The following is a 21257-nucleotide window of genomic DNA, read 5'->3' on the forward strand; positions in this document are numbered from 1 at the left end:
CATCAAAGATGGAAAGGGAAGCATTCAATGAGGTGGCAAGATTTCAAGAAAATTCCAGTGTTTTAAGGTATAAAAGCTCAGCTGCCGGTAGTGGGCCAATTCATGTGATAAACCACTCCAAGATGATTTGGCCAGTGCCTTTATAAAACAAAATACAGGATCAAGCCACTTGAGGAGACATAAGGGCAAATGACCAAAAGCTTCATCATGGAGTTAAGTTTGAAGAAATATCTTAAAGAAAGATAGTGAGGTAGAGCAACAAGGAATTTTAGAAGAGAATTCTGGAGCCTGTGGCCCAGGCAGCTGAAGGCACAGCAAATATTGGTGGACCAATTGAAATTGAGATGGCCAATATCAGAATTATAGGAACACAAATGTCTTGGAAGATTATGGAACTAGAGAGATTCAGTAATAGGAAGTTGCAAGGCAATGGAGGGATTTGAAAATGAGGTTGAAAATTTTAAAATTGAGTTTTTATTTAACCAGGAGCTAATTGTTCCTCAATTAAAAATTATAACTACTGTATCTAAATTTTACGTTATTGTTTCTATTGTACTGTGACAGTACAGCATTTTTTTTCTTGGTCCAGAAGTTGCAATTGCTTTAGGCTCTTAAACGATTGCCCACTGAGTGATACTTTTGGTACTAAATTTAGAATCATGACAATGGCATTTGAAATTGAAGGAGTGGGAAAGAGTGTTTTATCACTTGATTGTGAAGAGTCAAGTGCATTGGAGGTGATAGTAGGACACATCTGTCTAAACTACATTTTCATGTGTGTCAAGTTAAATGCTTGAAAGGAATTTTTAAAAAATAGCACATTAAACTCCTCTTGTGACTCTTAGCCTTGTAATTTAACATTTGCTATAGATTTGTGGGCGTAAGGAGATGCATTGTATCCCAATGGCTTACATAGTATCTTTTTTCCCATAAATAATACAGTTTAATTTCCTGAACCTGACTGCTCACAGACATGGCCAGCCATCAGAGAAGACAAGATTTGAATGCTCATGTCTTCATTTCTAAGACCAAGGCTGAACAATATACAATGCGTTATTAGCGGAAATGAAGTTTCCAAGAGTGTTCAGATAAGATACAGATCTTGGTCTGAGAAGAATTGCCATTAAGCAACCAAGCATGTAATGAAAACATATTTTGTTTGACCAATGTGCACCACATGACCCAGTTATTTTTCCTTTTACTAAAATTACATTGGAAATAATAGGTACAGTAATGACATGCATTTGTTTTGAGGAGAACAAAATTAAACCCTCTTTTAATGAAATAATATTTTTGACAACTCTTTACAAATTAGTGACAATTGTAGATCCCAAGGTTTTCCAGTTCAAAGCTGCAGTTGTCCCTAGTTTATGTTTCTCTTTGCTCATTGTCAAGATATTTCAGTGCAGACTGAGGACATTTTCAGGGATATGCACTTTGTGTACTTGCTGCACTGACCTCAGCTCTTCTGCCCTGGATTTCTGCCAATTGCTGTTAAATCCCAAGCTCAGAGAGCAGAGATTATTACTACGATTATTACTACCGAAAACTTGAGTGCCTAAATAATAGATACTACTAAAGTGAAAAAAAATCTGTTAAATCCTAACAGCATTATGCATGAGTTTAGTCAGTCCAATGCTATCAGACTCCAAAATAACTGACAAGTTAACTGTTCACTCTTGAGAGCTGGTTGTGAAGGAGCTGGACCAGTGTCAAGGCCTTTCCGATTATAAGTATAGGGTGAATTGGTGATGCGATACTGATCTCTCTGAAGTTATTTCAGTATGTAGAATAATAAACAGGAAAGACAATAGAAGGAAATAGGACACATGCATTTGCAGAATTCATTGTTTTACTTCATGTTGTAGTTTTTGTAATTTAGAGTTTAAAATATTGTAATAATTATAACAAAAGCACTGTAACAATGTCTATTAAAGTGCTATGGTGAGCCAAACAATTGATGTGCAAATTTCAACTGATGGTTCCCTGTAACAGCAGAACCATTAGCAAATTTATAACCATGAACTCTCCAGCAAGCTGTAGCATTAGCATTATGTCACCAGATTGGTCAGCAAGAAAAAGAAGGCAGGCAGGATGATTCATTGATCCTTTTTTAAAAAAATTCTAATTGAAAGGATCGTGGCCTCAGCAAGAATGGTTCAACATGGAATTTTGAGACTGCAGTGAGCTCTCCTAAGAACAGACAGAGGTGAGCCACCTCCGCAACGGAGTAGGCATGGATGGAAATCACTAAGCAAGTCAGCAGAAGTAGTGTAGTCCTTCTGGCCTGGATACAGTGCATCAAGAGGGTGGGGAAAATTAATGACGGAGGAATTACAGGTGCCAAGCCCACACTCATTTTCCTGGCATTCTCCGAGCAACACACTTTACAGCTCCACTGATTCCACTCACTCCAGGCTCCACATATTCCCATTTTGAGCAGCCAACACTCAGACTCTGCCCAATCCTATTGCTCACACCAATGCCTCACAAGTTGTTGTCCTTCTTTCTATTTGACAAACCATTACTAATACTTATAACCTGCTCCCTTCTCTCCATCCAGGACAAAAGGGTATATCATCTTGTGAAAAGCCTGGAGAAGAGTAGCACACTACTGATAGACACCTTGGTGCCCAGTGTTTACTTTGATCTCTTGACAAAGAGGCTTGCTCCATATTTCAGCAATGACACACCTTGAAAACATGAGCACCCTTGGACAAATCAAGGGAACTCACCCTCTACATGTGTTGAGGATCTTAATCCCTTGAAGTTGGATCCATGTCCATTCCACCCCCTCCCCATGTGGAGTAACATTATGGCTGAGGAAAAGGCACATGGTATAGGTGTTTCACTGGCTCTTCATTCAAGGTTCAAGGTAGAACTTCATAAGCATCTTCCATGTTGAAGTCACCCATCAAGTTTTCTCAGAAAAGCAGCCTCACCTGGCTATAGCTGTGCCTCTGCAGTTTCACCAATCAAACATTTCCTAGCCTGTCAGTTCCACTGGAGAAGTATTCTCTGACTAGCTCTGCACAGGTTGGGATGTAGATCCACTGTCTGTTAAATATAAATCCCCTTGTTTAGAACTCTACTTAGTTGCACTTAATGTGGTTAAATGTCATACAGGAGGAACTTTTAAATGACGTGTGCAACTTTTAAATGTCTGAATAGAAAAGGCCATTCAGCCCCCTCAGGCCGGCTCTGATCTTTAGTTGATGGGTGATCTGTACCTCAACTTCATTTACCCACCTTAGCCTCATTTTCATATTTATCTGCACACATTTTACATTTTTATTCTCTCCTTTGAGCTATTCTAGCAAATGTTGTCACCACCAGACCTCCTTCCATTCTATTCCATTGTAAACTTTGAATTTATTCATAACTTAGTTGTCTCTTTCATTCATTTGCTTATTTAACTTGCACAGTTTTTATATGTCTACTTAACTTGCTTATAATTTACATATCTACATACATAGTGTATAAAATCCCCATTTCCACCCCAGTGATAAAGAAAATAAAGATTTGCATTTATATAGTGCTTTTCATGACCACCGGGCAATATGAAATACCTCACAGCCAATTAGTTACCTTTGAAATATAGTCACCATTGCAATGCAGGGAACATAGCAGCCAATTTTTGCTTACAAAACAGCAATGTGATATTTTTCTGATTTTGGTTTAGGAATGAATAATTTGCTGTTCTGTGAAATAGTAGTTGCGAAATTGTTACTCACTTATTTGTTTTAACATCAAATCCGAAAGATGATCTCCTGAAAGAAGAATCAAATCCGACTCAAAATGTTAACTCTATTTCTCTCTCCACAGGTACCACTAGACCTGCTGAGTTTCTCCAATATTTTTGAGTTGAGTTATTGTTTGGTATAAAAGAATAAAATTGCTTCATAATATATGGAAAAAGTATGATGTGACAACTAAAGTTTAATAATTATGACAGTGTCACTGAAAATTTATAATAAAATAACCTGTAGTTCTTCAAAGAAGATAACATTTCACAGTATTATGGAATTATTGACACAATATAATAAAGTAACATTTTTCAAACCTGAAAAATTTAAAGACAGACTCTGAAATAGAAGTATGCAGTTGCAATAAAGTTAGCTATGAGCCTTGATTTGATTAATTATTTAACAACTCTTTCCCTCTGCCCATTATTTAACAGTTGATGCCAAAGCCTAGCGAACAGCCCAGGCAACATGAAAGTCACCCTGAAGAAACTGAAGAGGAGCTCCGAGAACATCAGGCCATGCCAGAAGAACCATACTCAGACAGAAGTGTCAATCAGAATGAGTCTACAATTATGAACAAGGTGGTACAGGTCAAACAAGAGCCAATTGAAAGTGATGAGGAAGAGGACGAGCAGCGAGAACAGCTGGAGCAAAGGAAGAGGCAGGCAGAACAACAGCAGGAACTACTCTTCAGACAGGTATTTGTGTGTTTTAGTAATTATAAATATTTGTATTATATCAGTGACTTGGTACAAATTCAGCTGACCATGCTGAGTCATGTAGAAATGCACAGTAAGATTGCATAAGTAGATAACTCCAAGATAACTTTCATAGTGTGCTTAAAATTAAACCCATTATAGAACTTCCACCGGATCATCTTTTCAGGTTAATGTCGTTTGTTTATCCGCAAATGGAAGGCCCAGATTTTGCATCAGCAGTGAATAAAAGATGCTGCCTATTTATTGCACTTCTACGTTCTTTGGACATTTGCACTACATTTTGTAGCACAATAACATGGTACTCTTTCATTAGAATACTCAATTCTGTATACAATCCTGTAAGGAAATAGAGATGGGACTAAGACTTTTTTAAAAACTGAAAGATTATTTTAAGTTTGTGACAATAATTAAAGTCTGAAGGAATTAGATTTCACACTGTTAAAACTTAATTTTCAAGGAATACTTGGCATTTAATAAAAATGAGCATGATGCTTAAAAATTACAGTGAACAATTTCTAATACTTTCTGGTGTGTTCTGAATTTTTACTTAATGGGTAAGTACCATAACTTGTCCTTTGTGTGTTTGAATTCCAACTACATCGATGACATACTAAGAATAGCAGAACTTGTGCAACAGCTTGATGATTTCTGAGTTTAACTGTGCATGTCACGCTGTTAAACCTGGTTAGAGACAAAATAGTAGGAGGGTGGAAGAACACAGCAAGCGAAGCAGCATCAGGAGGTGGAGAAGTCGACGGTTTGGGTATAACAAGCCGCAGATAAAGGGGGTGGTAGGGGCTAGGTAGTGAAGTGGTGATAGGTGAAGACAGGTAGAGGGTATGACTGGTTACTCTGTGAGAGGAATAAATCCGGTTGGTGGCAGGGAAGGAAAGGGGTTGGGAAGGGAGTCAGGGGATGGGAAGGGAGGTTATTTGAAATTGGAGAACACAAGTTTGAGTCCTCTGGGCTGTAGGTTGCCCAGATGGAAGATGAAGTGTATTCCTCTAGTTTGCGGTGTGCTTCATTGTGGCAATGGAGAATGACAAGATGTCATGTCAGAAAGGGAGTAGGAAGAGGAATTAAAATAGGCGGTGACTAGGAGGTCTGGTTGGCCCATGGGGGCCCGGCTGCAATACTCAGTGAACTGTTCCCTAAGTTAATGTTCGGTCTCCCCAATGTAGAGAAGACCACATCAGGAGCACCTGATTCAGTAAACTAGGTTGGAAGAGAGGCAGGTGAACTTCTGTCTCACCTGGAAGGACTGTTTGGGGCCCTTGAAGGAGTGAAGGGGATGGTATGCCAACAGCTTTTGCATCTTTTCTGATTGCAGGGGAAAGTACCTGGGTGTTCAAGGGGTGTGGTTAGTGGGGAGGGTGGCGCAAGCCAAGGACTGTCAAAGGAAACGGTCCTTGTGAAAGTCAGAGAGGGGTGGGGAGGGGAAGATATTCTTGGTGGTGGGGTCTAGTTGGAGTTGATGAGAATTAAAGATGTTTAAGGATGATGCAGAAACTGGTGGGTGAACAAGGGGGACTCTGTCTATATTGCTTTGGGGGGCTTTGGTTTAGAGCAGTGGAATGGAGGTGGTGTGGTGGAGGGCTGTCTGGATGACAGGGAGGAAAAGCATGTTGTTCGAAATAGGAGGACATCTGGGGCACGCGCGAGTGGAATGTCTCTTCGTCTGAGCAAATGCGGCAGAAGCTGAGGAATTGGGAGAATGGGATGGAGTTCTTGCAGGAGGCTTAGTCCAGGTACTTATGGAAGTCTGTGGGTTTGTAATAAACATCTGTCTGGAGACTGTCGCCGGAGATGGAAATGGTGAGGTCAAGAAAGGAGGGGGAGGTGTCTGAGATGGACCAAGTGAATTTGAGGGCAGGGTGAAATTTCTGGGTGAATTCGATGAACTGCTCCAGTTCAGCCTGGGTGCAGGACGCTGCACCGAGGCAGTCATCAACGTTCCAGTTCAGCCTGAATGCAGGATGAGTTCAACCTGCCAGCTTTTGACTTAAGTTGCTGGTCAGTAACGCCATCTACTTTGCTGGCTTCCCACTAAAAGTTAAAATCCATATTTATTGCAACATTCTTCAGATTTTTATTGTAATTTTAATATTACAATATAATTGCACAAATACAACATACAAGTGTAATGTTAGTTACTGACTTGTTTGATTTCTTTTTCTGCTGTCTTGCTAGGTTTTTTAAATGTAAATTGGAAGAATGTTACTTCCTTCCTCTGTCTATGGGCAGCCATGTAATATACTTTTCATTTGTATTCAAAAGAACAAATAAATACTGTGGACCATGAATTGTGTGTGGTCTTTGCCAAAGGTAAACACATCTTGGCCTCATGTGTTTCTTTATTTCAGCTGGTTGTCACGGGTTGGCTGCAGTTCACACAAACAGAACCTCGGTACCCAAGAGTAAAATCTAACTCCAGTCTTTGGCCAGGACATAGAACAGAAGAATCAGTGTCAGAGTGAAAGCAGTAATCTTGGTCAATGGAAAGCGGTGTTGCTAGAATTGTTAAATTTTGATAGAAATATTCACAAGCAAACAACAAATAAAATGTCATTAGTCAAAAGATGGATTAAGTTTATTTCTGTCGTATTTCAGAAATATTTAAACTTAATTATTCTCACAGAATGATTCCATTTGAAAAATATCATGTTGCATAGAAATTTAAAGACAATGATTTTTTTTGAGTTAGTAACACTACAAACTTTGTTTTGAGGCTCCATAAGATTATTCCATTTTGTTGTCCAGGTTATAGACCTGACTGGTATTTAACTTCTGATGTAAACTATCCTCTGTTGTGCTGAAGAAAATTGTTAAATATTTTTAAAAACCTGATAATTTTGGATTTTAAAATAGTATCATTTGCCAAGATGCAAGTAATGGTGAAGAAGGCTACTTAGCCCATTGAGTTTATCATTCCAGAAAAGTCTGCTATTTCCTTTTTATAATGTCTAACTGCCTTCTGAATAACCCAGAGAATTCTGTTCCAAGTAATATTTGATTGTTTTGTGATTCCGATTCAGAAAGTTGGAGCTGATGTATGATACTACCTGATAGTGAGTCCAGCAATAGTTCATGGAACTTTCCATCTGATCTCTCCATTGTTGCCATTGAAAATCATCAAGTGAAGGATTAAATATTCTGAATGGATGTTATTTCAGACTGATGCCCACATCTGCCACTGCCAGATTTCAAAGCTAGAATTGGTGAGATGTGAGGATGGCTGTTCTTGTCATCTAGACCACATTGGTCCAACTGTGGAATCAAGGAGAGGAACTGGAGTCATGGGAATTGGAGAGGAAATTCTCCACTGGTTAGAGACAAACTTGACCCAAAAGATGATGATTGTGGTTATTGAGGGTCAGTCATCTCAGCTTCAGGATACCTCTGCAGTTTTCCTCAGGGCAATGTCTTCTGCCCAACCAAATTCAACCACTTCATCAATGACCTTTCTTCCGTCATAAGGTTAGAAGTAGGGATGTTCACCGATGATTGTAACATGTTCTGCACCATTCACAACTCCAAATACTGAAGCAGTCCATGTTCAAATGCAGTAAACTTGGATAATATCCATGCTTTGGCTGACAAAGTGACTATCTCCAACAGGAGATAATTTAACCATCACCCTTTGATATTCAGTGGCATTACAATCTCTAAATCCCTCGCTATCAACATTCTAGAGTTTACCATTGGCAAAATACTGAACTAGTGTGAGTCCAGTGTTTACAAGAGCAGGTCAGAGGCTAGGAATCCTGCAGTTAGTAACCTCCTGACTCGTCACTTAGCTAAATGATTTCAGCTCCAACAGCATTCAAGTATCTTGACATAATCCAAGACAAAGCACATCGACACCACATTCACCAACATTCACTCCCTCCGCTACCGCCACTCAATAGATGCAGTGTTTACCATGTACAATTTTGTAATATGTTGAATAATATAATCCTTGTCATTATTTATTGTTTAAAAGCTGCAATGTGATTTTCATTGCCACATAATTCTTTGTAAATTTACATCCAGATACATGAATGCAGCACTTTGAACAGTTTATTCTGAGCATTCTGATATGTATGACAGAGTCATAGGTGATGACTTCAAATCACTGTATGACATCAATATATCCAGATATTTATTAAATCTCTTATAAAAGCATCTCTTCACCTCTATTTTTGCTTTATCTAGTTATCATAATAGATTGTCTAAATTGAGCACATTAATGCTATTCTCAAACTAAAGATGCAGTTTTAAAATGTAATTGTTTTGAATCTGCAGTAAGATTTTGTTGAGATGGTTTTAAGATTTTGTAAGATGGTTTATTTGCATCAAAATATTTGCTCCTGTGATTCCCAAGAGATATAGGAGTCAGTAAAGGTTCGAAAGGAGATACAGTGAATGAAAAAAATCCATTGTCACATAATCTTAAAGATGCTGCAACTCTATATTTTGTATTCTACATAAGCGTTTTCAGTAGAATTAACAATTTTGGGAAGTTCATTTCTCCAAATCCTGCACAAAAGTTTTTTTACTATTTCTCCTCTGTTACTTAATAACAATACATTGAAGTGCTCCTGACTGCTAATGTCTGAAGGAATAAAGGTTTATCCTGGTGTTGTGGAGCACAAACTATTCAGATTTGAAACTTCACGTTTTAATTCCTTGTCTGCGCCTGGTCTTGGTTGTTCTTTAGTGATTCTGGTAGGTCCACATCATAACATCATGAAAACACAGAAGGATGCCATTGAACTCATTGAGTCCATGCTCTTTGTAGAGCAATATAATCTGACCCATTCCTGTAGCAATGCAAGGTCCTTTTCTTCAACTGTTCATCTTGTTTCTTGTTGTAATTATTCTTCGTCTTCACATCCACTATTCTTGGAGGCAGCAAGTTTCAGTTCATTCTCACTCACTAACAAAAAGCTCTTCCTCATATCCCCCTTGCATCTGTTGCACAAAACTTCAATCTGTGTTTGATACTCTTTTAGCTAATCTCTTTTAGATAATCTTATCATCTTGTAAACCTGTACTAAATCTCTTAAATATCTTTGCCTCCAAGGACTGCAACCCCCAGTAAGTCACAGCTACTGTACTATGTTGTCAAGGTATACCATTTAAATATTGCATCTGTAATAACTAGTTTATATTATAAAATATGGCATGGATCCACTACAAGAGCGTGTGATGTTGACTTGAAAAGCCCCTCTTTGCTGCAGAGGGAAATTGACCTGTTTGGAGATTAATTGTTACTATTGAAATGTGCGGACACTTAATATGAGAGTCTGGATTATAGGTGTAAATTCCTTTCAAAAACTTGGTGCCTTTGTTACTTCAGTGGAAGTATCAGTGCCTGCAGATGAATATGTAAGGCAGTTTTGTTGCATTCATCCCTAATGTTTTGAATAGTCAAATATGATCATAGCTGAGTGACTAATGCAATATGTCAAGCTCCACAAGAAAGTGTATACTACAACATGTGCTGTAGTAGAGTGTATAGCGTTAAGAATTATTCATTTGTGAGATGTGGCAATCACCAGCAAGGCCAGAATTGATTGCCGATTCATAATTACCCTTGAGAATGCAGTGGTGGGCCACTTTCATGAACTACTTTCAGTCCTTGTAATGTAGGTACACTCCAGTGATGTAAGAAAAGGAGTCAAAGGATATAGATGATTCAACAGTAAAGGAAGGATGGTACATTCCTGAGTCTGAATGATCTAAGACTAGGAGAAGAACTTGAAGGTGATGGTAGCATTCTTGAAGGTAGTAGTTGTCGCACATTTGGAAGGTATTGCTTTAGGAACCTTGTCATATTGTTGCAGTATATCTTGTGGATATTATATGTTGCAGTTACTGTAGTCACTTGTGAAAGCACTGTATGTCCAAGATAGTAGATGGGCTGCCAATCAAGTGGCTGTTTAGTCCTGAATTGTATCAAGCCTCTTGTGTTTAAAGACCTGCACCCCTCCAATTAAGTGAGCAGTATTTCATTATAGCTGAAAATGTGTTGCTGGAAAAGCGCAGCAGGTCAGGCAGCATCCAAGGAACAGGAGAATCGACATTTCGGGCATCAGCCCTTCCTCAGGAATCCTGACCTGCACTTTTCCAGCAACACATTTTCAGCTCTGATCTCCAGCATCTGCAGTCCTCATTTTCTCCTCGAAGTATCTCATTATAATCTTGTCTTGTACCTTGTAAATGATGGACAGGATTTGTGGAGTCAGGTGGTCAGTTACTGCCGCAGACTTCCCAGCCTCTGTCTTGTTTTTTGAGCGATCGTATTTATGTAAGTGATCCAGTTAAGTTTCTGATCAATCGTTGCAGTTTGATTTTTTGTATTTTTGGAGACGCTCATTGCTCAGTATTTTCATAATGGAAAAGTACTTGTCAGTTATCAAACTAATATTGTCCACATCTTGCTACATGCAGGCACAGCGTACTTCACAATCTCAGAAACTGAGTGGGATTGAACGCCATCAAAAACTAACATCCCCACTTCTAACTTTATTATTGAGGAAGGTCATCAGTAAAAAGCAGAAAATGGATGGACCAGTGACATCACCGTGAAGAACTCTGACAGTGATATGCTGGGCCACCCACAGACAGAACCACTCTCCTTAAAACTGTATAATCTGAAGAATTATGTCTCACCTGTGATGTTAAAAGTTTGTGTATGTTATTGTCTTTAACATACCCAGATCCTGGCTTCTGCTAGTCAGCTTTTTTTCTAAAATTAAGTATGGTACCTTGAGACTAATGTTGTGCATTTTTGTTGATACCAGCTAAATAGTCACAGAAGGTACCAGAACAGTCTTTTGCAATTGGATTCCGCAGGGATTTCAGATTATGTTTGTATGGAGAAATAGTATTCCTTTCAAATTAAGTCTCTTGTGGCACCTTGTTTTCTGTTGCGTGCCCATGAGAGATAGCTAGCCAGGACGTCTGTCTGTAAGCAGATTCATAGGAACATTGCAATTCTAGTGACGTGTCAGCACCCAAAAGCTTATGCATGTAGCCAATAAGGAAAGTACACGGTATCATACTGGATGTAAATTCCACAAGGGGCTAACCGAGTCTAAATGTGCCAATGCATGGAAATACAGCTGCAAGAAAACATTTGGAACATCAATACTAACTTGACAGAGAGGCTGTGCTTCATGGTTACCTGAAAGGGCTCTGATTAACTTTCCTGAGACCTAAGTGGTTTCTGATGTCTTTGTAATATTTTTAGCAAATTCTCAGTTTAGCAGAATTGACACCAGTGGAATTCTGTAGCTTAGATTTACCGATGGGGATGTGCTTATGGTATAGTTGAAAAAGTTAATTTTAAACTTTATCCCATCCCATTGATAACATCTAGGAGGAAAGAACTCTTGTGGCTGCTTTGTTGGTGATGTCATTAATTTGAACAGAAAACAGAATTGTTTCCTGATAGAAGTCTTGAAGCTTTGATTGATCTGTCAAGACCTTTTCCTGATGTACAAAGAAATCAAAAAGCAGCTTTTATGACAGTAAGAGGGAAAAGGATAGAATTTCAGAATGCCAAAGAAAGGAATGAAACGTATGTTTAAATTAGAAGGGACTGTTCTTGTAGGTCAAGATTGAATTTAATGCAGAGCATATTATTTTGCTACTGCTAGTCGCTTCATTTTAGGAAAAGTAAGAAAGAACTTCAAAGATTTTTAGATGGAGATTTTAAATTGTTGAAATTAATCATCTACAATTTTATTATCTTTGATTTAATTAGCTGACAGTACATTGGAAATATTAAGTCAAAGTTACAATATTTTGGAATTCAGTTACTGTTAAATACTTCACTCCATATCTGCCTGTTACTATATGGAGAAACTGTCACCCCCCGTCTTGCCTTATAGCATTACCTTCCTTTTGCATCATAAAGTAAAAATGACTCTGGAAATCTCAACAGTTTTATTCAAAGGGCTTTTGAAAATGAAGATTTATCAATGAGTTGGAAGTGGAGTGAATTAATGTGCATGTTTCATTTCCAAAATAAACTAAAATGTTGGAATCCCACTTATATTAGAATAAATTTCCCAAAATTTAAGTCTTGAGTTTTAAAGGTATAAGATCTTGGTTACTATTCTTGAGTAATTGAAAATCAGTATAGTTCTAGGGCTATTTAATTGTTTCTGAATGTTGGTTAAGGCAAGACTTTTTAAACTGCAACGAGCGAAAGCATGACTTCACCTCTGGAATGAAAGGGTCTGTTTTATCTCTAATGAGCAGCACTGTTCAGCTAGATTACAAATTGCTCCAAACACAGTTCAAAGCATGCAAGAGACGATCATTAATCTGTCTACTTCAAAGGCTCAGCAGGTGTTTTCTGTAGGTTCTCAGCACGGATCTACAGGCAGTGCTCGAAGCATTTAAAGTGAAGACAGATTTTTTTAAAATGTACATTTACCTTGAATTAGCTATGAAGAAAAGAGGAAAGTAATTGAGTTTGTATACTTAGCTATTTAAGAACTAATGTGGTGCAAAGAATCAATTAATGATGTGCTTTAAAAAATATATATTTAAAATTTTCTCATTAGGACTATGACTGAGGAACTGCCTCAGGATCACATTACAGGCAGGTCCTTATAATCTTAATGAGGGAAGGTAAGCACTAAATTGATATTTTTCAATTCCAAAATTTTGTTAGCTCTTGAAAATTGATTATCAATGGTGCAATGCTACAAAGAAGATATATGGCTTGAAGGACTGAATGTTCATTGTTGTGTTCTCTGAGCACATAGTTACAGATACAGATTTACTCAGATCCCTTGTCTTGGTTATGTTGCAACGTTTATTAAATTTTATATAAAGGTTTATTCAGGCTTCCCGTCAATTTTTTTCAAACTTGTCATAAGCAAGAAGATAAAATGATTGAGCATTGCTTGATATTGTCCCAATCCTGCCCCCTACAGGACAGTTCAAATATAATGCAAAGTTGACTCACCTTCTTCCACATTCTAAGTATAGTAATACCAACAGTGCACAAATGAATCTGACATAATAAGCACATAAGTGCAATTCCACATTAACTACTTATAATAATTGAATTACCTGAGGATTTATGCATTTGTAATTCACTGTCTTGACCTATCAGCATCATAGTTTCGTCATGTCAAATTCAACAAACACATATCCACACGATAAACATGTGTCCATGAGGGTGCAACACACTGTAATCAGCAGGAGGTTTCCAATGTTTTTAATATCTCATTTATATTTATATTTTAATTGAATTCCCATCATCTTTCTCAGCAGATACCTAATGTGGTGTAGCTTCAATTTGATCCTTTCTTGTCCTATCACAATAAAGAATTATTTCATCAGTACAATCCATTTTCTAATGTCTCACCTAGGTGGTTGTGTGAAAGAATGTTGTCAAACTATTCAGTGTGTTTTGGGGGTTGTTTCGTGGAAGCAGTGAGGGGAAAGGAATCTGATGAGTCTGAATTTATCCTCACACAAAATAGCAGTTTCCAAAAGGGTCACTCAGTATGATTTAGAATAAGAATCATGGCATTATGTCCCACAGCCACTCTGTGCCAACTGAAAGCAACTAATTCAACATAGACCAAAGGTTGAACCCAGGAACCAGTCTTTGTGGTGTGTGCCATACCATGTGATGTCATTCAGCCATTATTATGGTCTATTACATTTATTTCAGTTTTAATACTCCACCCTGTTTTCCTTGCGATTTAAAAAAAGATTCAAATTAAATGCCTAGTAAAGTAAGGATATTATTAAATTCGAGAGGGTTCAGAAAGTGTTTACTTGGATTTTTCTGGGACTAGAGGGTTTTAGTTTTCAGGAGAGGCTTATTGACTTTTTTCACAGAATTGCAAGAGCTTGAGGGATGACTTCATGTAGGTTCATAAAATCATGAGGGACATAGATAAGGTGAATAGCAAAGGCGTTTTCCGTAGGGTAGAGAAGTTCAAAACCAGGGGGCATATTTTTAAGGTGAGAGGAGAAAGATTTAAAAGGGACCCAGGGGAGGCAACTTTTTCACACAAAGGGTGGTTCTTGTGTGGAATGAACTGCCAGAGGAAGTGGTAGATAAGTATACAGTTGTAACATTTAAAAGACATTTGGACAAGTACATGAATAGGAAAGGTTTAGAGGGGTATAGGCAATGCACAGACCGATGGGACTAGTTTAGTTTGAGAAACTTGGTCATTATGGATTGATTGGACCAAAGAGTAAGTTTCCATGCTGTATGATTCTAATCCAATGATTGTTCTCGATATGAGTCTAAACAGTTAATATGCCAGATCATTACCTCATGGTATGGATTATTGCTGCCAAATTCAAACATTCTCCTCATTTGACATCTACTTACCTTCTGTGGAGAGATCAAGCCAGTGTGAGGGAGAGCGAGCCAGCGTGAGAAACAGTGAGAGAGTGAGCCCAGCGCGGGAGAAATCGAGCCCAGGGCAGTGGCGTTAAAGATCTCCCAGCAACAAGAGCAGGTGGCCCAATGTCTCCCAACATCTGCGGTAGCATTGAGCACAAGGAAATCAGGCCCAACGCAGAGGGAATCAACTCCAGACGGACGAGTTTGAACCCTGAGGGGGAGCGTGAGCCCAGTATGGCTAAGCACTTAAGCAAAACTGCAATGTTGTACCTCTAACTTTATTTCTTTATTTTTCTATTAATTTTTCTATTAACTAAGAAGAACTCTTATGTTGAACTTTTAACTATATTTCGTTATTTTCCTCCTTTGTACCTAAGGTTTTGTATGTAGGTACCTTTGTACCTAAGGTGGAGCCAGGAATGGCAACATTGTACACTTTTCACCTTTGTCCTGTTTCTGTTTACTTGCGTACATGTGACAATAAAATCTAATTCTAAATTGTTAGATGTGCATTCTAGTGAATGACTAAGTAGCAAATAGGCCTAGGCACATTTTTCCCCTTACTCTCTAACCTGGTGATGATGAGGGCAATTATACTATTCTGCTACTGCAATAACTGAGAACAGCAAATTAAACAGTTACCATGAATCAAAGCAGATGCATTCTTAATGTGTGGCTCTGCATCACATTAAATGATGTATTTAAATATAGTGAAGCCACATCAGAATATGTCTCCACGTCCGTTAACACTGCTGGTTCTTCACAGGCAAAAGTTCAGTCCAGTTTTTCTGGTTTCAGTTGAAGTTCAGATGAAGTTGAGAAGATGGGAGCTTCATGGTAGTGAGATAACATGATTTTTTTAGAAATCACAGTAACAATAAATTATGTCTATATAGTGAATGTAAAGTAAAGTTGCCATGTCTCAGAGGACTGTAGGGGTGCTGTCTCATTAGAGAGAGATGACTGGTGGTGATTTAACCTGATGGTCACCATACCTCAGGCAAAGTTGAGAAGGTGGGACCTTCAAGGTATTGAATGTATCATAATGAAGTATTCCAAGAAATCAGTAGCTAAGGAATGGAGTTGTGTCAGGTACTGAAGAAAATAGCTTCAGACATTTCAGTGATTAACTGGAGGACATTTCTGCACATCTGATATTGGATCTTGGATAAGCAACCTGATAATTTACTAGCAATGGAGGAATTAAGAGGTAGTGGTGTATTAAGCTGGATATTGTCCGCATACATATAAAAACTAATACCGTATCTCAATGTTACCACTGAAGGGCAGCATATAGATGAGATGTACATTGGGAAGGGGAGCATGGCTAATTGACTTTCCTTTAGCATAAACCAACTCATTGAGATAGCAGTAGTATTTGTTTCAAAATTTTGTTTTGCTGTTTTTCACATTCCTGTCCACATTTTCATTGACAAGAACAATTCTAGTAATGCGGCAATACCTGTGACGAAAGAAAAGTATTGATCCAGTTTTAGTTTTCTGGTTGCTTCATTAAATCCTGTCATAAAACTGATGGGTTAGTGTTTTGTGCTCACTGATATCTATGGATGGGAAGCGCTGAATCGTAAAACCTAGCCTTTGTGCCTTGGTTCACATGTCCATTGTTAAATGAATTGTCAATGAGAGTCAAAATCTGCAACAAGGTCCAATTGTGTAATTCTCTTGCACCTTTCAATGGATGGGAGAAGATTCCGTGAAGATCTCTGATAATACTTGTTCTCCTATATGTTATCCTGGGTCGTATTAACAAAAGCTTGCTTAGATACCATGATTAATGAAGATGCTACCATGGTCATAAGAAAGTGTGACTCACCTATGAGAATAATCAAAAAAAATACAGTAATGAAAGGTCTTGTTTAATTTATTTGAACATTTAACTGGATTATTTTTCTTTATGGTACAGCAAGCACTTCTTCTGGAACAGCAACGTATTCATCAGCTTCGCAATTACCAAGCATCCATGGAAGCTGCAGGGATCCCAGTATCATACAGCGGGCACCGTCCACTCTCCCGAGCACAATCATCACCTGCTTCTGCCACCTTTCCTATCTCTGTTCAAGAACCACCCAGTAAACCTCAGTTCACTACAGGTAAGCACTTATAAATCTAAAAATCTGAATTCTTGCTAGTGGTGAAATTTACACATCCTGGTCTTTATCATCCCTCATCATACAAAGGTTTTTGGATTCTGTTTATAATGTATTAGTTAAGTTTATGCTTAATATGCTTATTATTTAGCAAAATATATGGAATTTTTTTTAATGCAAAATTACGACCTTAACACCATCATCTTCGCCTCTGTATTATTACATTATTTGTTCGACTTCGGATGCTGGAGGAGATGCTCCTTGCTGCAGTTAAATATTTGGATTATCAAAGCCATTATTTTCAATCCCTACGTCAAATTCCATATCCTCCTCTACACTCCACCTCAAGCATTGTCTCTGATTGAATCAGATTGATGTGAAGCATTGGCCTATTCAAGCACAAACTGAACTCTGATTCCATGTGCACACAAATACTGTCCACTTGCACCTTCTGTACACTATCTGCTTTTGTCTCAAATAAACTAAACTGAAATCTCATTCTATTCTTTATCACTTCTTGATTCACTATGATTACATTCTGTTGACCAGCATCCCATTCTTCATCAATTTCTTTGTATCCCATCTTAGACCCAGTTCTGCTTAATAATGAATGTTGCCCTAATTGACCTTCTGATTCCCAATGCCTCAGATTTCAAATTTTTAAAAATTCATCTATGGGCTGTTGGCATTGCTGGCATGGTGAGCATTTCTTGTGCATTCTTAGTTGTCCTTGGACTGAGTGGCTTGCAGGGACATCTCAGGGTAGTTGAGGGTCAACTACATCACTCCAGGTCTGGAGTCATGTGCAGGTCAGACCAGTTAATAATGGCAGATTTTCTTCCCTAACAGAAACATTAGAGTCATGCAGCACGGAAATAGACCCTTCAGTCCAACCAAACCATTGGCAAACATAATTCCAAGCTAAACTAGTCCCTCCTGTCTGCTCCTGGCCCATATCCTTCCAAACCTTTCCTATTCATGTACTTACCTTTTAAATGTTGTAACTGTGCCTGCATCCATCAGTTTCTCTGGAATTTCATTCTACAGACAAACCATCCACTGTGTAAAAAACTTTCCCCTCATATCTTTTTTAAATCTCTCCTCTCACCTTAAAATATGCCACTGAGCCTTGAAAGCCCCAACCAAGGGAAAAGACACTTACCATTAACCCTATCTATATGCCACACGATTTTATAAACCTCTATAAGGGCATCTCTCAACCTCCTACACTCCAGTGGAAAAAGTCCCAGCCTATCCAACCTTTCTTTGATATTAAATGGGTTTTTGAAACAGTTGATGATAGTTCGTGGTCACCATTGCAAAGACTGGCTTTCAATTTCAGATTTATTCATTGAATTTAAATGGCTTCAGCAGTCATGGTGGGATTTAAACTCATGACCTCAGAATATTAGCCTAGGCTAATGTTTAAGTTCCTTTAAAGCCTTTCTTCTCCATATGTCTAGAACATTCCCCAACTTTGGCATCATATTACTTGAATACCTATCATCCCTTTACCCAACCATCTGTAGCTGTACTTTCAACTGTGTAGGTCTGCCTTGGAAACCTCTCTTTGACGAAGGGCAAAAGTTAGGCAGCTAATGGCACAATTGCTAATGACAGTGACAGGAGAATACGCAAGAATATTAACTGATTATTCAGAATATTAAGAATATTAGCTGATATATTCCTTCAGTTAGAAGAAATTAAGCTATTTTGGTGGATTAGTACTGCTTAGGACTCTACCTTCAAAGTTATGACAAACAATTATTTTAGATACAGGCAGAACCATAGGCTGATGAAGAAAAAGGGCTCATGACTACTGAGGGCCTTGAATTTGAAATGCATGGCAAATCTTATATACATAGTTTTAGTTGTTAGGAAAACATTATTAATATATGCATATTTAAAGGCCAAAGCTACAACTTAATATGCTGAGAAGAACACCAACATAGCATGTTGCTAAATTTGTTACCTTGAATACTTCTTCAGAATAAGGGATACAACAATCCTTGAGTTAAAAAAAGTGAGGATTTCTTGATCACTATGAAATTAATTGATGTGGAATTTGATGTATGAATTTCTCTGACACACTTTTTTAATGTTTTCAAAGGACCAAGGTTTTACATTCCCAGCGCCAAACTAAACTTGATTTCTTCAGAACTGTGTTGGCAAAGCACAATTACATTCTTAATAATCCCTGAATTCTCCATCCCTCTGACAGCAGCTTCTTGTATATTCCACTGTCACAATCATTAGCAACTGCTTAAGCCCCCAGAATAGATAGAAATGCTCTTAAAAATTTCATGCATTGTTTCCTTGACAGTAAGGGGAAGGACTGTGAAATGGAGGATCTTATCTATTTTTGCCATGTCCAGCTCATCAATATTGCTAAGATGTGTAATGAAGATTCATGATATGTTGTTGCTGTTTTTATTATTATATTATGAAACCTGGGTTTTTAAAGTGGACAGAACCAATTGTAGCTTTAAATTTATTTGAATTCTTATATTGTGTGTTAAGAAGAATAAAACATAGATTTCGTTCACATTTACATTTGAGTTCTGAATGTAGAGTGTAGGTTGTCTGGAAATTTGTTTACGTGCATTTAAATAAGGCTTTTAAAATAAAGAAATCTTGAGGTGAGTAGCTCAAGAAAGAGAGAAAGAATTGAGCTGTTGCCTAGCAACAAGGTGCTCTACAATATGCAGACATGGAGATAGAAAGTTTTCTTTTTGGAAAGGAACACCGAACTATCCATAAGATTAGTGAATTATAGGGATCTATGAGAGACAGACAGGCTTTTCAGCCTGAAAAGGCCTGTCGGATCAGCTGTGCAGTTTCAAAAGTCTCCAAAATTGTCAGGGCTGAAGACGAGAAGTCTCAAGTGGCTTACTGTCAGTGACGGATAAGTTCCAGAAATAGAATGCTGTGGAAGAGTTGCATTAGCAATTTGTTTGAGTCTCAGGAAGAGACATTAACTAAAGAAATAGCATCAAGTAATGCAGAAATATGTTGAAACAAAATAAATTACATCTGCATCCACTGAACAATGAACTTTTAGGTGGAAACATCATGACCCCCTTACTGGGGTTTAGTATCTGTAGAGTTGTTAAGAGTAAAGGTGCTGAAAAAGCACCACCTTCCTGGAAAGACTTAGTTCCCTACACTTATGTACAGGTAGTTCTTGGAAAACATGCATTCCAGCAGTGCAATTTGGCTATAATGTCACTGAAGAATTAGCAAAAGGTATTTTCAAGAACGCTGACCTCTGTTCACAACAGTGCGATTCCAGTGGGGATGAGTTCGTGCACTTCATTCTGCACATGCACCAATGTCCATGCCAAAGACTCCATGCCATTCTGCGCATGTGCAGTGTCAGTGCCATTGTTCATGCCATACTGCGCATGCACTGATGTCATAAATTTACTTTTGCTTTGTTAATAAGTATGATTTCAAACTTCATTCAGGCTGTGCTATATTTTGTTAGACTTCAGAGTAACTTTTGAGTGATCATAAGTGATTTTTTTGCTGGTCTGCCCCAATCCCACTTTTCCCATAGGCCCCATTATTTATATTAAGTGATTTTCTATTAAGTGAGGTTTTGTTAGAACGCAATTGTGGTACTATAGGAGAATGAGCTGTAGAATTGTTCTTGGATTTTCAGGTGCTTTAGATTTTTTTTCCACTATATCCTCTAGTCCATTCCTGAAGCAATCATTTCTCTAAGATGATTGGTGAGATTGTAATTTACTCAAAACCCATTACTTACTACAAGCTAAAATTGGGCATGATAGCTCCTTGGCTGTGGGCTGTAATACTGCAGCAATTAATGAATGATGCTCTTTAAGTAAGAGCTCAGTTTCCCCAATGACGTAATTCCACTGTCATTCCTCAGGAAGATGGAAGGTTTGTGTGGTACAAGTTCTGGTTGTAGGTTTTGGCTAAGTTTAGTCTCCTGAACATGATATGATTGTGTGTGTTGTGCCTTGCTGTGCATAGCTTTTCAACTAAATTATCGAAGTTTGAATTCTTGTGGACATCCATGGCTTCTTGTGCAAGCAATTTCTGAAATGCAAATTCAGATTTTTATTTATTTACTCTGGCCTCAACATTGCAGGGATTCTCCAATAGATTGAGAATGTTTTCTGACAGTTTAGAAAACACGAGACAAATTCTCAAGCTTAAACGGCACCAGTATCAATTGAAAATTGATTTTCATACATCAGTGTAGTGGTTAAGAAAAATGACTCAGATTATGCTATGTTGTATTAAACACTGACTGGATGTTTTATTTACATGAGGACTACTG

The 21257-nt window shown here is 38.0% G+C and overlaps 1 protein-coding gene across 11 annotated transcripts in view; it reads left to right on the forward strand.

Moving 5' to 3' along the window:
* The window catches only part of hdac4 (histone deacetylase 4), a 497199-nt gene that overhangs the window by 395872 nt on the left and 80070 nt on the right, over positions 1 to 21257 (forward strand). For all 11 annotated transcript variants that reach the window (XM_072578375.1, XM_072578377.1, XM_072578374.1 and 8 more), the window contains 2 exons: positions 4181 to 4444; positions 16765 to 16951. In XM_072578375.1, coding sequence (XP_072434476.1) covers positions 4181 to 4444; positions 16765 to 16951 — 451 coding nt within the window. The remainder of the gene's footprint in view (positions 1 to 4180; positions 4445 to 16764; positions 16952 to 21257) is intronic.

This window comes from Chiloscyllium punctatum, chromosome 10 (assembly GCF_047496795.1).
Source record: "Chiloscyllium punctatum isolate Juve2018m chromosome 10, sChiPun1.3, whole genome shotgun sequence".
Classification (NCBI taxonomy): Eukaryota; Metazoa; Chordata; class Chondrichthyes; order Orectolobiformes; family Hemiscylliidae; genus Chiloscyllium; species Chiloscyllium punctatum.